This window comes from Culex pipiens, chromosome 2 (assembly GCF_016801865.2).
Source record: "Culex pipiens pallens isolate TS chromosome 2, TS_CPP_V2, whole genome shotgun sequence".
NCBI classification, from domain to species: domain Eukaryota; kingdom Metazoa; phylum Arthropoda; class Insecta; order Diptera; family Culicidae; genus Culex; species Culex pipiens.
This window is the reverse complement of record NC_068938.1, coordinates 1,498,086-1,518,472: the sequence shown is the minus strand read 5'-3', so window position 1 is coordinate 1,518,472 and position 20,387 is coordinate 1,498,086. Positions and strand designations below refer to the sequence as shown.

General features: G+C 36.9%; 1 protein-coding gene across 6 annotated transcripts in view; it reads right to left on the bottom strand.

The window, feature by feature from the left end:
* The window catches only part of LOC120427085 (protein nubbin-like), a 175,899-nt gene that overhangs the window by 49,883 nt on the left and 105,629 nt on the right, over nt 1–20,387 (bottom strand). For all 6 annotated transcript variants that reach the window (XM_039591926.2, XM_039591929.2, XM_039591932.2 and 3 more), the window contains one exon: nt 192–1,280. In XM_039591926.2, the coding sequence (XP_039447860.1) occupies nt 192–1,280 (1,089 nt within the window). The remainder of the gene's footprint in view (nt 1–191; nt 1,281–20,387) is intronic.

Genomic DNA, 20,387 nt, shown 5'->3' with positions numbered 1-20,387 from the left:
TTAAACTACTTGTCAAGTTCAAATCCATGGAATAATATTTTAGAAAAGTCAGATCGAAGTTCTAACAGCCTGTTTGACTTGTAAGAAATATTTACAAAAAGTATAGTTTCAGTCCCATCAAATAGTGTTCTACATTACGTCATATCCCAAATAAACGCCCCCATCAATAAAGACAAAAGCATTCAACTCACCAGGTGACGCTGACTTCCGCCTGCTTAGATCCAGTTCCTTCTTCACCGAAATAGTGCCCTTCATCGGAGCCACCGCCTCCAGTCGATCCCGGCTTGCTGCGATTGCCTCCTCGTCCTCCTCCCGCTCCTGTTCCTTACTCCTTTCGCGTCCACCATTCATGTCCACGTCCCTTTCCTCAAGCTGATGCTCATTGCCACCGCCTACTTCATCTTCACCGCCACCACGACCCACGTCTTCGTCATTCCGTCGATCAAAGTGATGACGCTGATGCTGCTGCAGGTGATGATGGTGATGAGGATGATGATGCTGATGGTTTGGATCGGGATCCCCTTTCATCGCGTGGGGCGACGACGACGACGACTGGTGCTGCTGGGAACTGGCCACCGTCGGTGACGGTTCTGCCTGGTGGTGGTGAATCGAAGAAGGCCTTGACGGCGGCATTGCATTGAAATTCAATTCACGTTCTTCGGAGTCTCTTTGATGTCTTTGATGTTGTTGTTGTTGGTAGTGGTGGTGGTGGTGGTGGTGTTGGTGGTGGGGTGGAAGTAGAGGGGGTGGTCCCGGGTTGGCCACCGGTTGCATCGAGGAGGTTGGGGATGAACGGTGGAACGCGGCCATCGGGAGATGACCGTGTCGCGAATGGATGGAATGATGATGATGATGATGTGTGAATTGGGGTGACGAAGATCGGGCAGTTCGTTCGTCGAGGTTCATTTCGTTGCAGTCGGATTCATCGGTGGACTCTTTCTTGATCGTCGTTGAATGCATCAGCGGGTTCGGACCGAGTGGGAATGCCCCAAGGGAGCCGCCGGACGGCATGTTCTCCAGCATGCTTCTTTTGAGCAGCAAATTGCTCTCGTTTAGCAGCCCCAGGCTAGGATTTTGGAGCATCATTTCCCGGATGGTTAGCAGACTGTCCGGAATTCCGGTGTGCTGTGAAATCGATGTGGTCGCCGGAGGCGGCTGTGCGTTGAGGTTTAACCCGACCGGGGTCATCGTAGGCGGCAGCAGAGGCTGTGACGGTTGACCGACGGCACCCAGCGCCACCGGATGATGCCATTGGGCTTCATTACTTAACCAAATTTTCCCTGAAAATCGAAAGAAAGGAGAAAAAGCACGCAATTAGTACCGCGCGTAGTAGGCGTTTGTCGTCATAGGTCGAGGTAGGCTGGCGTCATCACGAGCTAACGCATGGCCTCCTTATCAGCCACCCCCTCCCCTCTCAAATGTGTCTTTAACAGATGATTCCCCTCGTCTTCTAGCTTCTTCGTCAGACAACACCCCGCGTCGCACTTTCGTTAATTTCCCGCTCATTTACCCTCCGTGTCGTCTGGGGTTCGTGTTTCATTCATTCTTTCACTCACGTCACTTGACCACACTACACATAGTTGTACTACCCGGGTATGAACGGAGCAGAGGGGAACGTGTACAAATCTAGCAGCAGCACCTTCTCAGCACACACCAGTCGCAAGCAATAGGTGGTTGGTCGGCGGTGGCCGATCGATATCCTTCAAGAGAGATGGGGCGTTTTTCGTGTGTGTAGTTTTTTTTCTTCTTTTGGACGAGAAAAGTCGCCGGCCAATGTGCAGAAATTAAAGTTGTGTTTTTGCGATGGACTGTTGGTGTGGTAGTCTGAGAGCAGAGTTCAATGTCGAGGTTGTCGTTAAAGGTCCGAGGAAGGTGGACAAGATGAACTATTTGTATTTTTTCGGAAACAATTTCAATAATATCTCATAAAATAATTATGGAAAACAATGTTAGTACACAAAGCTATATGAAAACACCTTAAAATTATTTTAAAATATCACGTATATTTTCATTTCTAATTCTGTTTTTGATTTTTGTTCAAATATCTTGATTTTATCTTGAAAGATCTGCTTGATGATTTTTTCAAAAAATCAAACCATCCACATTAACGACCCCCGGGTCTTTTGTGGTCTCTATTGCAAGTTTCTGCTCGAACCTAGGAGTCCGAAGGCTTGAATGGGGAGAGCACCCAAACCTCTTTTTACTCCAAGGAACCTTCCACCCCAGTATTTGAACTGACGGCCTTTGAATTGCGAGTCCAACCGCCGCCAGTGATTCCACCGGAGTAGGCTTGGTTTGGTGTGTTGTTTGTACTTATGGCATGGAGACGACTCCTACACCTGGAATGACTTAACGGCCTAACAACCAAGGCCGGGACCGACATTTTACTTCCTCATCCGATGGAAGGTGATTTCTAGTTTTCTTTGAATTTTCTTGATTTTTTTTTTGTATGAAAGTGATTGATTTTTTCTATTTGAAATTTTTTTGAGTAATTTATTTTAATTTTGCAAATAAAATATATTTTTGAGTTTTGGAATTTTTAATTGCTCAAAATTTTAAACAATTTCATTGAATAATTTCCTGAATTCCAATATACATTTTTTAATTTTCCAGCAACTTTTTATATTTGGGGCGATCCAGAAACCACGTGGACACTTTTATGGAATTAAACAATCCCTACTTTTCCCCCTCCTTCTCCCTTCATGAACCATTTTCCATTCAAAACAAATTGTTTGTATTAACCACGGGCAATCGTCATCCTCCATCTACCCCCGTAAAGTTTTCACTTGTTTTGTAGATGACTCCGTTTTGAATTTTTGGCGAGGATGTATTTTTGGTGTTTTTTTTTTAATTTTGAGCTTTTCAGAGATTTTATGATTTTTGAATTTCTGATTTATATTTTTTTAACTTCATTCAAGGAACCGTTTTTTTTTAACTAAAATTGTTGGAAAGATTATTTGCTAAAAAATGGTAAAAATTAAAACAATTTAGTTTAAGAGTTTGAGTTGTGATTTTTTACTATCATTTTTTTGCATGATAAATTTTCAATAATTAAGCAAGTTTTAAAATTGAGTGCTTTACAACATAAGAATCGTTGAACAAAAAATAAATAATTTTCATTTCAATCTAGCTACATAGGAAATAGGTCAAAAATATAATTTATCTCAGAAATAACCCAAAATAAAGTATTTTTACTTTCCTGATAACAGAAGTGAATTGTTATTCTGAATAACTTAAAAAACATTTGTTTTTATTGGATGCTAATTCAGTATCACTTTCAGTTTAAAACTTATTTATTATGTACGATTATCGTTTGCAAAGATTTTACCTTTTATTTAACCACAGAAGTAGCCTGAAGATGACATCTTCCCAACCGAAGTGTGCGGTGACATTTTCAATTGCTAATTATACGCCTCAAGGCCAACTTAGGATGAAAGGGTTGACTGATTGTTTACCTGGTCACGCCGTTCATCACCCTAAGGGTAAATTTCGGAACCTCTCTACACTGAAAGTGTCATCTAATTTTATTTAGACATTTTTTTTTTGGCTAGAAAATTCCTCAAGTAGTTTTCTGTAGTTCCCCCTTAAACGGTCCAGTCCAATCGATCCGCACAGAGCCACATTAAACACACACGTCAATCGAACCGAGAGGAGGATTAAAGCTGATGAGTTCGGGCATGAGAATTAAAGCTACCGACTGGACCAAACAACAAGGAAGTTGAGGGTGAACTTGGCTTGGCTGTGTTTGTGACGGGTAGCCACAAAGTGCACAAAGTGGGGGTGGAAAGTGTTGCCAGCAAATCAAGACGGCACACACGAGTCTGGCAACTTTTCCTGATGCCAGAGGAAAATTAGTCTCGCTGGGCAAAGAACAAAAAGCAGGAGCGGCAATGTGAGGTCGATGACTGGGCCCTCGTCGACGGATATTTGCGTTTTTCTTTGATGGGAGGGTGTGCGGGGGGAGGGCGAAATTCGCGTCTCTAACCTGACCCACTAGAGTAGTAGTCACGTGTGTGAGTGTGTGACTGTCTGGCCCTATCTTTGTCTTGGCTTCGCCAGACGCCAATATTTCTCTGATTATACTCTCCCCCAAAACGTACACTCTCATACAAATCTACGCGCGTAGCAGTCTCATTAATACAAAAGGTGAGTTTTTGGGGATGGGGTGGTGGGTGAAAATTGCATCCCGAAACGCAAGCAAGGCCACATCGTAGTAGTCGTTGACGGCGAGGCAATATCTCACGTCGTTGTCGTGCGGAGAGAACACAAACACAACCAACGCGCAGAACAAAGCATGCCAAGCTACAGTTTTATCAGTGTTGTGGGTGGGTGGGAGGAGCGCGGGTTGCTAGGACGTGAATATTCTATTCTGCTTCTTCGAGCAATTTTAGATGAGTTTTTTCGCTCTCTCTCTAGTTCGTTTATTCCACTCTGCGTTTGTTGTTGTTGTGTTGTGGGTAGGGTGATTGCCAGGCGGCGATAGCATTTAATTTAACGAGACGTAAACATGCAAAGAGATTTACTGTAATTGATTTTCAATGAATTCAATTGCGTCCGTTTGCGTCTGTGACGGTGCTGCTGGGCGGTGTTTTGTGCTAGGTTCATTTTTCCAGAATGGTGATGAAATTCGAGAACGTAATGGGACGGTGCCCTCGGGGATGATTAGAAGTTGAGGTGGGCAGGTGATTATTTACGCTGCTTATTTGTCTGTGTCTTGAATGATGATTATTTTTGATCGAAATTTTTTTTAATAAAATTGAAACTATTTTAACAAACTTAACCTTGTTAATTTTTATGATTAGAACCAAATTTTAACAGTTTGTTTTAATTATAACATATTTCGAAAAGGGACTGAGTAATTCTTTAGAATTTGGTTTTTTTTTTCGAGATTTTTTAAATTTTATTGTTTTGTAAAAAAAACCCATTTACATCACTAGTATTTTCATACAATTCTTTTCAATTTGGCATTTTGATTATACGATATTAGCATTGGAATACAGTCCAGACTCGATTATCCGAAGGTTTGTATGATTCTTTTTTATCCTTATTTTTCTTTTTCTTGTTTAAAACATAAAATTTGAGTTCTGCGACCCCATTTTAGTCAAATTTGAATAGTTGATTGCCTAATAAATTATAAAATGCATTTTTTCAATATTTCTACACAGTCGTATCGGCCGCCATTTTGTATTTAAAATATTTAAATCACTCTAGCTTAGTTAAGGGGTCATACTTGAGATCATCAATCAAAAATTAGACAACGAAAAAAAAAATCTTGATTCGATTATCTCAAGTGAAGTTTTTCCGAGGCCTTCGGATAATCGAGACTGGACTGTATTCGAAAATCTGTATCTTGAAAAGAGAAATTGGTGCATTCGACAAATATGTAAAAAAATCATTTTCATTCTACTTTTTATTACTGTCATCAGGGGTGACATTTGGTCTGAAGGTGAGATTGGGTCATACAAAAATGCAGAAATTTGTATGACCCAATCTCACCCCACAGACCCACTGTCACCCTTAATGATGGTACTAAAAATAGAATTTCCACAAAATGTATTTTTTAATTTTCGAATTGCATCTTTTGTGCTACAGTTTAGTATGGTATGAATTTTGGAAAACAACGATTAAAAAAAAAATTAGATGCAAAATAAATCTTTTCTATCAAAATTAAATTAACACATTTTTTGATAAACAAAATTCTAAATTGAGAAAATTTCCTACATTTTTACTTTTTGACATTGTTTAAAAATTTTTGTCTGAGAATTTAGAACAATAATTGGGAAGGTTTTTTTTTATTTTATAATTTATAACCTTAAAAAAGTCGCTGAAAATCGATAGATTTATGTCCGTATCCATAAAATTTTATTATTCATTAAATATGCCACTAAATTACGTGTTATTATCAGTATTTGACTTCTGATAAAAAGTGTCAGAACCAAATTTACTGAAATTTCAAGTTTTCTTCTACATTATCTCAAAATCAAAGTTTGTATAATTTGTTACGAAAATAGTACCCGTGTAGAAATTTGAAAATTAAACAATACAAAACTTGGAATATTTAATTAAAAAGTTCCCTTGACATAGTATCAGTTTTTGTTCATTGTAAGAAGAGCACGGTATGGAGAAAGCAAAATAATATAAATCGAGAACACCCATGGGAGATTTATACGTAGAAAATTGAGTTTCACCTGAGCAATTGTCTACCGAATCGGTCTTTTTAATTTTAATTTTTGTATTTTTAAATCCGGCTGAAACTTTTTTGGTGCTTTAGGTAAACCCAAAAAAGCCATTTTGCATCATTAGATCGTTTATATTATTTTCCATACAAATTTGGCAGATGTCCATACAAAAATGATATGCGAAAATTCAAAAATCTGTATCTTTTGAAGGAATTTTCTGATCGATTTGGTGTCTTGGGCAAAGTTGTAGGTTTGGATATGGACAACACTGAAAAAAATGATACACGGTAAGAAAAAAATTGGTGATTTTTTATATCACTTTTTGTCACTAAAACTTGATTAGCAAAAAAACACAATTTTTTTTTTCTGATATGTTTTAGAGGACATCAAATGCTAACTTTTCAGAAATTTCCAGAATGGGCAAAAAAAGTTTGACCGAGTTATAATTTTTGAATCAATACATTTTTTTTCAAAAAATCGAAATAATGGTCGCAAAAAAGTTTCAATTTCATTTTTCGATGTGAAATCGAATTTGCAATCAAAAAGTACTTTAGTGAAATTTTGATAAAGTGCACCGTTTTCAAGTTAAAGCCATTTTTAGATAACTTTTTTGAAAATAGTCTCAGTTATCCACTTTTTTAAATTAGTGCCCATGTTTGCCCACTTTTGAAAAAAATATTTTTGAAAAGCTGAGAAAATTCTTCTATATTCTATATTTTGCTTTTTTGAACTTTGTTGATACGACCCTTAGCTGCTGAGATATTGCCATGCAAAGATTTAAAAACAGGAAAATTGATGATTTCTAAGTCTCACCCAAACAACCCACAATTTTTTAACGTCGATATCTTAGCAACTAATGGTCCAATATACAATGTTAAAATATTAAACATTCGTGAAATTTTCCGATCCTTTCAAAAACAATATTTTCAAACATTTTAAATCAAGACTAACATTTCAAAAGGGCGTAATATTGAATGTTTGGTCCTTTTGAAATGTTAGTTTAACCGAAGGCACCAAAAAAGTTTCAGCCGGATTAAAAAATACAATAAAAATCGAATGACTGAAATCTCAGAGAATTGCTCACCTTCCTGATTAAGAATATATTCGATTCAAAATATTCTATCGGTGAAAATTTTGTTTTTCAGAAAAAAATGTGAGAGATATACCTATTTCGTAAAATAAAATGCGACATTCTCTAAAAAAAATCGGATTTAATTCCCTTTTACACGATGAACACCGCCTACTAAGTTTATACTGTTTATGATTGTTATGAAAAAATCCATGAATTTCATCAACATTTGATTTGATTTTATGACAGCAAATAAATTAAAAATAAATAAAATTAACCGAAAAGGTAATGAAACTTAAGATAAGTGCCATTAAAACACTGCAAATTAAAGAACACAATCATGATATTTTCCTAATCATTGTCAATCTTTTTCAAGTAAAAATTATGACTAAATACGAAAAATAATCCTGATGTACAGTCAAAGCATACTACAATGTTGAAGTACAACATGAACAACATTAATCAATTACTTTCAATGTCAAGGCTTGCTTCGATCTCAAAATATGTGATACTTCCATAAAGTTCGCGCAAATTCCCAAACGCAACAGCTGGACCGGAACTTGGCGCGCGCGTTCGCTGGTTGGTTCCAGTCGTCACGTGCTCTGCACACGATCCCCTACCCGAAAGGGTCCCAGCTCACCATGTCTGATGGCACGCGCGCGCGTTTTATCCTTCAAAACATCCCGAACAAGCCATATGATCGACGACGATTCGATGCCGCCACAAAAATCCTTTTCCATTGAAAAACTATAAAGTAAAGAGTGAAATTGAAAAGGGGTCGTCCTCCGCCGTCGGTTCTTCCCCCGAGGCCATCCCAGGGCTGGTTTTGAGGTTGACGGTTTTTTATTTTATTTTTAAGTCTCACCTTGCGTCCCTGGCTTTTTTGTCTAGGTTCAAGCTTCAGCTAAGAAGGGTTGCGTTTTCTACCAGCTCAGCTCCTTTCAGAAATATATCAACTTTTATTTATCCTTCCCGTCACGACGACGACGGTTAGAAGGGGGTGGATCAAGGGATCGAAAGCGAAATCGATTTACCATTGTGTGAGCGGATAGTTATTTTCGCTTTTCAAAAATTTCTTTGAAGAAAACTATCGCCGTAGGCGAGCACAGCTCGCACCGAAAGAGATATTATGTTAAAGATTTAAATTTATCCGTGACAAGGTTGAAGAAAGGATCGAAAAAAGGATAATTCAACCAGGTTCATTCAGAAGATTTCTCCAAGACGCCTGCTTTGTCCCTCGCGCCAGTATCAAAAATTAAGATCCAAACGAAAACGAATTTTTCGATTTTTTTCCACAGCCTGCTGCAACCCAGATTTGCGCTTTCGGTTTGCTGCGCAAACAAGAGGGGTCCGTAAAAAAGAACCCCGAAACGCTCGGTTTCTAATTTTTGAAAAGGAAATGCTGCAAGATGTTTCACTCAACCTCCGCCTCCATTTCGAATTAAATCCTTTTTCTGCGGGTGTGTGTGCGTTTTTTTTGTTTGCTGTTTGGGCTGGCAGTGAAGCGAAAATTAATTAGAGAAGCTTAGGATCGGGGAAAATCAGCCAGCTGAGTAGAAATTATGACAGCTTTTTCGAAGAAAGTTATGGCGGGCAGAATAAGACGTTGTTCGGAGGGAAAAGAGCGCGCTCAAATATTGAAATTTGAAAAGCAAATATTGACAAATTTTCCTCGAGTTGAGCGAGATTTTCTTTGGAGGCGGATTGTTGACTTTGTTGTAGCAAGCCATGATGGCGCGGTGGTATTTTTGGGTGTTAGGCTAGCCTGCTTGTTTGTTTGATTGTTTTGATTTTTCTTCCGGTTGAATTTTTCATAACTTGATTTACTGGATTCGATTAGCTCCGCTGATTGAGTGGAGTCACGCAATCGAAGTTGAACTGACAGAAAATTTACCGGATGACAAATTAAATGGTATCGAATAACTCCTTATCAAAAATTTACAGACAATATTAAAAAAATAGTGTCAGTACAGTCCAGATTCGATTATCTGAAGTTTGAATTTAATTTTATTACTTTTAATTTATCAATTTAATTTAATTAATTTAATTAATCGAATTCTGCAACCTCATTTTAGACAAATTTGAATTGCAAAATGATTTTTTTTGTGATATGATTACACTGATCTACAAAAATTTACAAAAATGATTACGCAGGCTCAACTCGAGGAGAAGCATGAAGTTTTGGGTCTCCAGAAACACACGTGTGCATTTTGAATTTTTCAAAAATATTTAGAAAGGGCGAAATGGTTTTTTTTCCAAAGTTTATGTATTGTTTGTAAGTTTGTATGCGACCTTTGACTTCATGAATCCCAGTTCCATTTTTGGATATCTTGTGACGGAAGGGTGGTACGATCCCTTTTATTTTTGAACATTCGAAAAATACGTGTTTTTCAATCATTTACAGCCTGAAATTTGGAATTTTCATGTCAAATAGAATTATATTAAAAATTAGTCGCCCAACAAAACCTACTTAATTTTCAACGAAAAAATAATAATACAAAAATAATAGAAAAACCACTGCCTTATATCTTAACTCAAAAATTGAGGTCATTTTATGGACAATTTAATGTACTTTTTAAATCTGCAATAATACAAAAAGGTCATGGCCCAAGTAACATTTCAGGCTTTATCAATGCTGTCACAACCGCTATAAAACCTACATTAAAACCCCTTCGTCGTAACAAACTCCCCAGAACCTTGATAAACCCCACTCAAAACCCAAAAAGACCTCCGCAAAAGGTTGTTACGGTCTATTTATAAAACCTACATAGGAGTTCAAGGCTTTACAACTGAATCCTAACAACATCCTCAAAACCTTGATAAAACCTTTGTTAAAACCTAGTCAGGAGTTATGGAAAAAATGACATTTCATACGTCTTCAAACGTTTTATGCCAAATAGGTTTTATTTTGGCAAAAATAAGTCTTCGTCTTGCCAAATGAAATTATGGAGATGGTTGTCAAAAATGGCGATGATAAATAATAGATATTAGAGGTAATCCAAATAATTTGAAAGCTTATTTCTCGCAATTGATGGCTCAAATTCAGCTGCGGTTGAAATTTTATTGATAAACGTAGGGAAGATAGAGCCAAAAATTCAACTTGCTACATCAAAAATCAATATTTTGTAATCATAGTGTTTAATGTTAAAAAATATTTTATTGCAATTCTTTGAAAAAGATGTTCAAAATATTTTTAAACATCTATCGCTATATAAATCATACCAGAAATTCAGCATAAATGTGTGTTTTCATCAAATTTAAATCAAATTTTTCAGTTTTCTATTTTTTCAATCAAGATGGCGGTCAATCATATTCAATCAGAGCACGCGTTTAGCGCCATATTTATGCACTGCTATTTGGCCGCGATAAATGCTCTTTTAGGAGCTTATGGTTTTAAGTGAGCTTTTTACATGCCTAATGGCACTTGACAGCTACAACACCCTAGGTTTTAACAAAGTATGCGATAAAACCGTTTGGCATGGCATTGCCATCTGGTTTTCAAGCCTCTATTAAAACTTTCGTAAAACCTTATTGAAAGCCAGTCGGCTTTTATTTCCACCCGGTTTTATGTCCGAAGCATAAAACCCTGTTAGAACCTATTAATTAGCTCTTGCTTGTTGGTTGCGGTGAATGCCCAAATAAAACTTTTAGGCAATCAAGATGCTGCAATAAACCCTTAATAAAACTTGGTGGTGGCTAGTTGGTTGAAAATGTTACTTGGGGGGACCATTCATAAACCACTTTTTTGAAATCTCTAACCACCTCCCTCCCATGTGGACAATTGTCCAAATCATTTAAAAAAAAAAATATTTAAAAAATTTGTTTTATTTGTAACTTTCTAGGTTTATTATTTGAAAGTATATTAATATTCTTTAAGATTTAACAAAAAAAAAGTATTAAAATCTAGCTGTAGGAGTTGGCGGAGAATAACCCAATTTATAAATTATTTTTCGTGCTAAAATATTTTCAGATTCATATTACTTTATATTTCACACCAAGGATTATCAATGATTTTTATCAAAAAGGACGCTTTAAGACTGGTTTGCAAATTTTAATTTTTGGGACCACAGATCGGAAAAGAACTTAAAAAGAAATAACATTTTTACAAATTCATTGATATCTTGGAAACATTCGGTAGTCGCATAACTGTAGTAATTCATAAGGCATTTTGTGATACTTTTGGCTTGAAAACTTTGAAAATTGGACTTGAAATTTAGTTTTTTTTTTAACTTTTTTTCTCTAAACAAGAGAAATCACAAAAAAACATTTATTTAAAAAAAATCATTTTATAACACTTAAGTTGAAGTAAGTCATAGAAATTGATTCAATTTATTTAAAATTTTCCAGCTCCTCAAGAAGTGTACAACGAAAATTCTAAAGTTCACCAATTGTCTCCCATACACCGAGCATAAAAAGTATAATTTAACCCTCAACCGCCAACCCTCCCAACAGCACCCCCTCTTCACACAGTGTGTCACACAAAAGACTCCTCTCACATATTATAACGAGATGTTCCCCCCAGTTGAACACACACACAAACACATTCACGCTAAACTTTTCAGCTGTTTCTGAAGGGAGGGTAATGTGGGGCCCCCGCAAAACAGAGTTCGTTCTTCTCTTGTGACATGCGCGCGCGTTCAGGCCCCATTCTCCATCTCCCTCCACCAACGACGACAACAAAAACAACAACAACAACAATTCCCGATCGATAAAATATACATGTGCTGGCATGGCAAGCTAGGATTCAAAAGCGTCGTTATGCTCGTTCTCTTTCGTTCCTTCTTCTTCGGTGGGGGGGACAACAATACCGCACGACGACGACCCCAAAAAGATTTGAATGTTAAAGCATAATAATGCTGGAGTGCAAAAAAAAAGGACGCAATGGCGTTTGTGTTGGTGCTATTGTGAGCGCACCTCTCTCTCCACTCTATGTGTATACATTTGAATATAAAGAGAGCAACCCTTTCCACCCGATCTAAAAAAAGGCGAAGCACCCTTTTGTACATAACACATTCAGTAGCAAGAGGAAGAAGGGATTTGAATTTCCACCTTTCCCGCGCATCCTTCATTTTTTAGAATTTAAATTAGGACTGGGGAAGGGGCGCGCCAATCGCAGCAGGCCGAACAGAGAGGTGTTGGTGCACAGCGAATCACAGCCCCGCAGGCAGGCTACTGCGATCGCACACACTGAACAGAAAAGGGGTGCAAGGATACGCTTTTTTATGTAAATCAGCGCCTACTTCGTGCACGAAGGCACGAAGGAGAGAGCGAGCATTCGCTCTCCCCCTCTCTCTCTTTCAATCGTGATTTTGATTGTGTGCTGTGCTGTGTAAAAAAGAACCTGCACCAGCTTGAACGTTTTTTATTCGCTATTCAAATTTTATGAGGCTTGAGGTTCACATAAAAAAAGGACGACGACGACGACGTATCTTGTCCAACTGCGATTGTGTTTGTGTTGCTGGCTTGGGGGGGATTGGTTGGAAAATTTTGCAGCCAATCAGAGTCAGCGGCTCCTTGGACGTCGAGCAGAACAGACAGGCAAAATAATACCCCGACGACTACTGCGACCGGGCGAAACGGAAAACGGTATATTTATGATAAAATATGAAATTTTATATTCTATGTTTTCTTGCTCCCAGCAGGACGAAATAGGGAAAGAAGGGGGTGGGGGGAGGGGGATTCTTCCGGCAAAGTTTTCCTCGGGAGCTCGCAAGCAAATATATAAACACAGACGAAGCGAGGAAGGTGGATTTTCAAGCACAAACACACACTCACGTTTTTATATTCCCCACGAGGACTTTGGGTATTCTTTTCCGCTTTTCTATGCTCGAAAGCGGGGAGGGGGGAGGAGGGCGAATCGGCGGAAGAAGATTATTTTTTATTATTATTTTATACATTATGTATACCCGCATACATAAAAGAGTGGAAAATGGAAAATTTTCCCATTTTCCTGCTCCCGCCAACGTTTGGAAAGCGGACCTTTCTTTGGGTTTGGGGCAAGCTGAAGAAGGTCCTTTTGCTTACTTTTTCCGCTCGCTCCTCAAAGTGGCAGTCGTTTTCCTAACGAGCTTTATTTGTGTTTTCCATTTTTAGAACTTTTTAGAGCAGGCTCTTCTACGTGGGCTGTGGGGGCTTTCCAGTTGATGGCGGCTCGTTAATGGCGTTTCCTTCGAGTTCTTAGATTTCATAATGTAGCATCAATTTGAAATATGATTTTTGGTTGAGTTGATAAAGCATCACCAATGTTGACATTTTTTCAAATCGAAATTCAATACTGTGTCGCAATAATTTGAAAGATTTACCTTAAAATAATTGTTCTTTAAAAGTTTCAGAATGAATTACACACACAGAAAAAAAAGTTGAATTATTTGAATGTTGAAAATTTGGTAGGTTGAATATTACCTCTTTTTTTTGAGTAATATTACATAAAAAATGTGTAAAAATGTGAACCTGATGAATATTCATCAAAAACTGATGAAAATTCATCATTTTTTTTTGGTAAAATTAATCTTTTTTTTTTTGACACAAAATCTGTCACCATTTCCTAATGAATATTACCATAATTTTTTTTTCTGTGTAGTTATGTTGATGTTTAACTCATCTATGTCTGCTGAATTCTAACGCAACTCAACATTTTGGATGTTCATGTCAGTAAACGCTTCATTTTCTTTAAGGTACGATAGAATTGGGTTCCCTGAACACGCTTTAATCAACAGAATTGAATATCATGGTTCCTTAAGTAACATTTTTCCCGAGATTTACAATTTTATTTTGTGGCAGGAAAATTAGCAAAATTCATTTCTGTCTATTGAAGCATGTTAAGAGATCCCAAATCTAGCATACAGGGTGGCCACTAAAGTCGGGAAACCGGGAAGTCGGGAATAACTCGGGAATTCACCAAAATCCGCAAAAAATCGGGAATAGTCGGAAAATTATGATTTTTTTGTCAAAAACTCGAGAAAAGTAGGGAATTCTAGGCATACTTGTTTGAAAATAATTTTTCAACTTTTGAATAATTTTAAATTTAAGTTTCTTTTCACTATTTCAATATATTTGAGTATGGAAAAGCTTTAAACAGCTTTCACAGACATTCAAAATCTTAATGAATATTGGATGCCTTTGGCATAGATTTTCATAATATTTTTTCATGAATCTCTATCAATTAATGTATTATCAAACAAAGGGGAAAAATTGAAATTGAAAAACTTTTTTACGTTTTGAAACCATGAAGAAAATATTGAAATTGCAAAACAAATAATCCAAGAAATTTTTAGTTTATTGCCATATTGTTTAAAAAGTTTGTCTCTTCAAACATTATGCTTAAAATAAGTGGGACAACACAAATCATATCAAACTGAATTTTCATTGAAAAAATAAATAAAAAAGAGTTAAATACTGGCCACTAGATAAATTAACATTGATTAAAATAATCAATATCAAAAATTACAAAATTAAAAAGGGAACTTGGCAAACAATTTTTTTATGAATTCTTTGGCATTTTTCTAAATCCTATAAAAGAATAATAACAGCAGTTATGTTTAAATCGTTCTTTGATATAAAATGATGATGAAATTAAAAAAAAATAGGAACGAAATTTTAAGTTCAGTTATCTTTAAATTTTTGTCATTTCCAGTTGAAACGAAGTATCAAAAAGTATACGTTTGCCAATTTAAAAAATAACATGGAAGTTATAAGTATTGTTGATCTTTCGATTATATTTCAAAGACTAATTTTACTCTGAATCATAGTAATGAATTTCCATTTTTTAAGTATTTTTTTTATTTGTTGTTCAGTTTCGGTATTTACAAAATTGCCTATAGTTGGATTTTTTTAATTCATTTTGATTTTTTTTGTGATTTTCTTCTGGGGTATTGACTTTTTTATAGAAAGTGTTATGTTTGAAATCATTCTGTAGATAAGAAATGCCTATTATTTGAGCATTCTGGAAAAGTCGGGAAAAAGTCGGGAATTTGAAAATGGGCTTTGAGTGGTCACCCTGCATACCCTGACGGAACAAAAGCGTTTACTGACATCAACTTCCAAAAAATCGAGTTGTGATCTTCATCAAATAATAAACAATTATTCAACTTCACGCTAATTGAAACCCTTCGCTGACACCATACAATTAACTGTTTCCCACCTCGAAACCGTTTAGCGACTTGATGCGCCACCTGGTTTGTCCCTGGTACCTTGTGCACCTCTTTCAATCCGCAGAACATGGGATTCACTTACACCTTAATTGTTCACACATCGGCTGCACTGCGTCGAAAGGGGGTAAACAAAGCTTTGCACAGACACGTGGAAGTGGGTGGAGCGCGAAAAACAAATCCAAGCAGGCTGGGCGCGCGCCAGCAACAACAGCAGACCGTGGATCAATCCAAGACGCAAAGCCTACTTGGCGCAACACACACACACGTGGAACACGAGTATCATATCCATGTCCATGTTTTTGCATTCAACAAACGCAGAGTTGTTCAACGTGTGTTGTTTGATTACGCAATTGCAGCAAAAGTAATTCAGAAATAATAAAATGGACTGCCTCTTCGGAATGTATGTTTACAACTCGCACGTGCGTCGAGGGACCCCTCGTAATAGAGAAGAGGAGAATCGAAAGTTGATGCATTTTTCATCAAGGCTCGAAATTTGCACGCTGTAATTTTTTTCTGTGGTTTTGATTGCAACTAACAGAGGAGGGGGGCCCCCGATTGATACTATTATTTTTAATGTGATTTAATTTACAATCGCTTGCCAAAGGCTAGCTCAACACAGTGTAGCCACCAGAGATGGAGATCTGACTCGGTGTTATATGATCGTCTCTTGGGCGAAACGGTCGCGCATCGTTTGCCATCAGTCAGTCAGTTCGTCAGACAGACGATCCATAGCTTCATCACTTATCAGCTCATTTAGCTTAAACTTTATTGCCCAAACAGTTTTCCAGGCTTGCGCAGCAAGCGGCGACGTCCAGCAGGCCAAAATCCGTCGCAGCAAGCTGTGGAAAGAAACATAAATCTTCCACCACGTGGTTGCTGCGCGTTCCTCCCAGCGCCGACTAGATCGCCGGACAAAACTCCACCAATGTTGTGGGATCTTATCGCAGAAACCCTCACACTGCGTGCACGCCTAGATAAGTTGCCAAATCTTTTATGTAAAACCATGGCGCGGATAAATGGCTACACTTAACTCCCCCGAAAAAAACGAGAAGTTCCTTCCTTTTTCCATCAGACAACATGTAAATGATATGATATGTATATTTTTTCGCTTTCCCAGCTCTTCTATCGTAAATTGGGCACCTTTTTCCCCCGACATTTAAATATTTGCTTTTTCGACCGACGTCGTCGCGGCCTACTTTGTTGGGAAGGGGAAAGGAAAACGGCCACCTTTGATGGGTTCGCTTGTTCGCGTATCACGTTATAAATTTGGTTAGCCGCCACCGTCAGGTGTTGGACGGTTCACCCTCCTAGAGGGTACACATGCAGATTAGTGGCTTGTTTAATGGCGATATTATTCAACTTGATGGCGCGCACGCAACAGGTGAACCGTTTTGTGAGAGTTACGGAAAAAAGTGTCTAATTTCTCAATTTTGAGCCTCCTAGGGAAGTCGTAAAGTAGAGTGTTTAACAGGAGCGGTAATGACTTTATTAGGATTATTCTAGTTAGGACCTTAGTTTACGATCGAAATAATTTGTTGCTCTCGTTGTTCGGTACTTGAAAAAACTTGTAAAGTCCTTTGACACGACTTCCACATCAGCCCACACAAGAAGCGTTTTAAACGCTTCGCAAAAAAAGTAAACGAAGGATAATTTGTGCGGACGCGGTCGGCAAAAATAACGAAACCTAATTAAGAGCTATTTTCAGCCACTAATTAACCCAATTTTAATCGGTAATTGTTGCTTGCCTCCTTTGTGCGCGCTGGGACGAACGCTCAAATATTCCGCGCCAAATTAATGCAAATCGTCAAGTTATTATAGCAAAAGGGTAATTAATATTAAAAGGTTATTATAATTCATCCGTGGGGTGCAGTGTGTGTGTGTGTTTGTGTGTGAACTTGTGGGTTAGTGTGTGTGAGTAAATTAACGGATAAACTTAACCTAAAATTCCAATCCAGGCATCTGGACAAAAAAAATGAAATGTGCGTACGCTTTTGGATGCTTAAAATTACGAAATTCAATGAATTTTGTGTTAAAAACGTTACTTAATCCATCCTTCGGTGGTTGGTACCTTCCTCACATTCGTTGGAAAGGTCATTTAATTACCTAAAGAAAGGTCGCATGATATATTTGGACAACGTTTTCATCAAAATATCTGGTATCCGGCCTCCAAAAAGTGCATAAATAACACTTAAGTGCTTATAACTTTTGATAGGGTTGGCAGATCTTCAAAGTATTGGTCGCGTTGGAAAGTTCTTTTAAATACCTTTTTAAAAATTTATAACATGCCAGCCATTCTTACAAAAACCATCCTTTTTACAATCTTCCGCTAAAATTGTTTTTTTAGCATAACTTTTGAAGTACTTAACTAAACCGCATAATTTTTAATAGCGACTTATGGGACCTCAAGACGGATCGAATGACGCCAAAACGGACAAAATCGGTTCAGCCAATGCCATGATAATCGAGTGACAATTTTTTGATCAACATCCCACCACAACACAGACATTTGCTCAAAATTTGATTCTGAGTCGATAGGTATATATGAAGGTGGGTCTAGGAGGTCTAATTGAGAAGTTCAGTTTTTCAGTTTTTTCAGTAAGGTGAGGAAGGCAAAAACAATTCTTCAAACTGCTCAACTAATTTAAACATGCAAAACAACTGTTTGTGTGTTAGGTTGTGGTTTTTGATTACATCAAATTTAATTTTTATCAGGAAGCAACAAAATATTATTTCGGATAACTTCCAATTTTACTAGACATAGAAAGCTTATCAAATGAAAATAATTTGAAATGCATTTTCGACCTTATGCTAAGGAGCAATTCCAGCACAAATCAGGAATGTTTCTGGTACTTTTGTACCCGACCCTCTCCGATTTCAATGGAACTTTTTAGATATGCTATTCTAGGCCTATATAAGCCAGTTTAGTGTATATGGAGCCAATTGTACTCAAAAATGACATTTGAGAAGGGCGTAAGTTATTTAGATATTTTTGTATTCTGTAATTTAAAAATTACTGTATCTCGAAGCCGTATCAAAAATTGGTCAGAGACAAACTTGTAGGAAATTTTATGGGCTTTCTGAAAAAATACACTGAAAGAAAAATACACTCCATTTTTATGAGATTTTTCAATTTAGAATTTTAAAAGTTAAATTTTAAGGTAACGTCACGATTTTTTTTCGTTCAAATTTTTTGTGAAAATAGCCTAAAATGTGACAAAAAGACTCACGAAAAATGCAGGATGGTATGTCTCTCCTAAAAAAAATACAAAATTCATTTACTACAACTGTTTTTTTGAAAAGTGGTCTAAGCTTCAAATTTTTTTATCGATAGTGGGAATCGATTCCAAAGACAATTTTACATAAAAGCATCCATATTGACCATTGTTTTATGTCCAATCCTTGTGAAGATACAGCGGTTTCAAAAATAAAAATGTTGAAAAAACAGGTTTTTTGGTGGTTTTTGGCGATTTCTATATGACAGACTTGATTTTTCAGTCTCGTAAATATTTTTACCGGAAAGCTCGTCCAATTTCCCACAATTTGCCTTTGACACCGTTTCAATTGGATGTATGGGCTTATAGATATAATCTTTATTACATTGCTCATAACTGAAAATAGCATATTTTTTTCAGTGTGGTAAAAACCTGGATAGTAAATCAGCTTATGTAAATATTGAAACGGGTCAAACTGAAAAGTTGTCAAAGGCAAACTTATGAGAAATTTGACGAGCTTTCTGGTAAAAATATTTACGAGACTGCAAAATCAAGTCTGTCATATAGAAATCGCCAAAAACCACCAAAAAACCTGTTTTTTCAACATTTTTATTTTTTAACCCGCTGTATCATCACAAGGATTGGACATAGGACAATGGTCAATATGGAGACTTTTATTTAAAATTGTCTAGGGAATCGATTCCCACTATCGGTTTTAAAAAATTTTGACGCTTAGACCACTTTAAAATAAAAAGTTTTAGTAAATAAATTTTGCATTTTTTTAGGAGAGACATACCATCCTGCATTTTTCGTGAGTCTTTTTGTCACATTTTAGGCTATTTTCACAAAAATTTTGAACGAAAAAAAATCGTGACATTATCATAAAATTTCACATTTAAAATTATAAATTGAAAAATCTCATAGAAAAGGTGTGTATTTTTGTTTCAGTGTATTTTTTTCAGAAAGCCCATCAAATTTCCTACAAGTTTGTCTCTGACCACTTTTTGATACGATGCAAAGGCTTCAGTTGCAGTTGATACAGTAATTTGTAAATTACAAAATACAAAAATATTGAAATAACTTATGCCTTTCTCAAATGTCATTTTTAAGTACAATTGGCTCCATATACACTAAAATGGCTTATATAGGCCTAGGATAACATGTCTAAAAAGTTTCATTGAAATCGGAGAGGGTCGGGTACAAAAGTACCAGAAAAATTCCCGATTTGAGATGGAATTGCTCTAAGTTCATAGTTATTTCAATACGACAAAACCGGATAAATTCTCAATCCACCAAGTTTGCCGCCAAAATCTCGCGTCCTAACTGAAAATCTCACGAGAACCAAAATCTAAAAATCTAATCACCCAAAAAAAAACTCACCCCTAATTCTATCCTTTCATTCCTTCTCAAAAAACACGAAAAAACTCAAAATTGCATACCCATTAAGCGACGGTATTGTTGCAGTTTTGAAAAAGGAATCGATTTTTCGTTTTTTTTTGCCTCACATTTCAAACGGAAAAAAATGAAGTCGTAGGGTCGACTGACAGCATCCCCCTTTTTTGTGTGGTTCGGTTCGTCATCTTGCACGGAACCAGCATTGGGAAAAGGGGTCCAAAATATGCATTTTTGTAGGGTTGATTTTTTTGGTGCTGCGCAGTTGTTTTTCGAAAAAAAAGTGCGGGAAACTGCGTAACGGAAATTTAAACGAGCTTTGCTTGTCTCAACTAAAAAGTAAAAAAATACAGTGGGAATAGGCTAGAATCTGTTTCCATAAGTT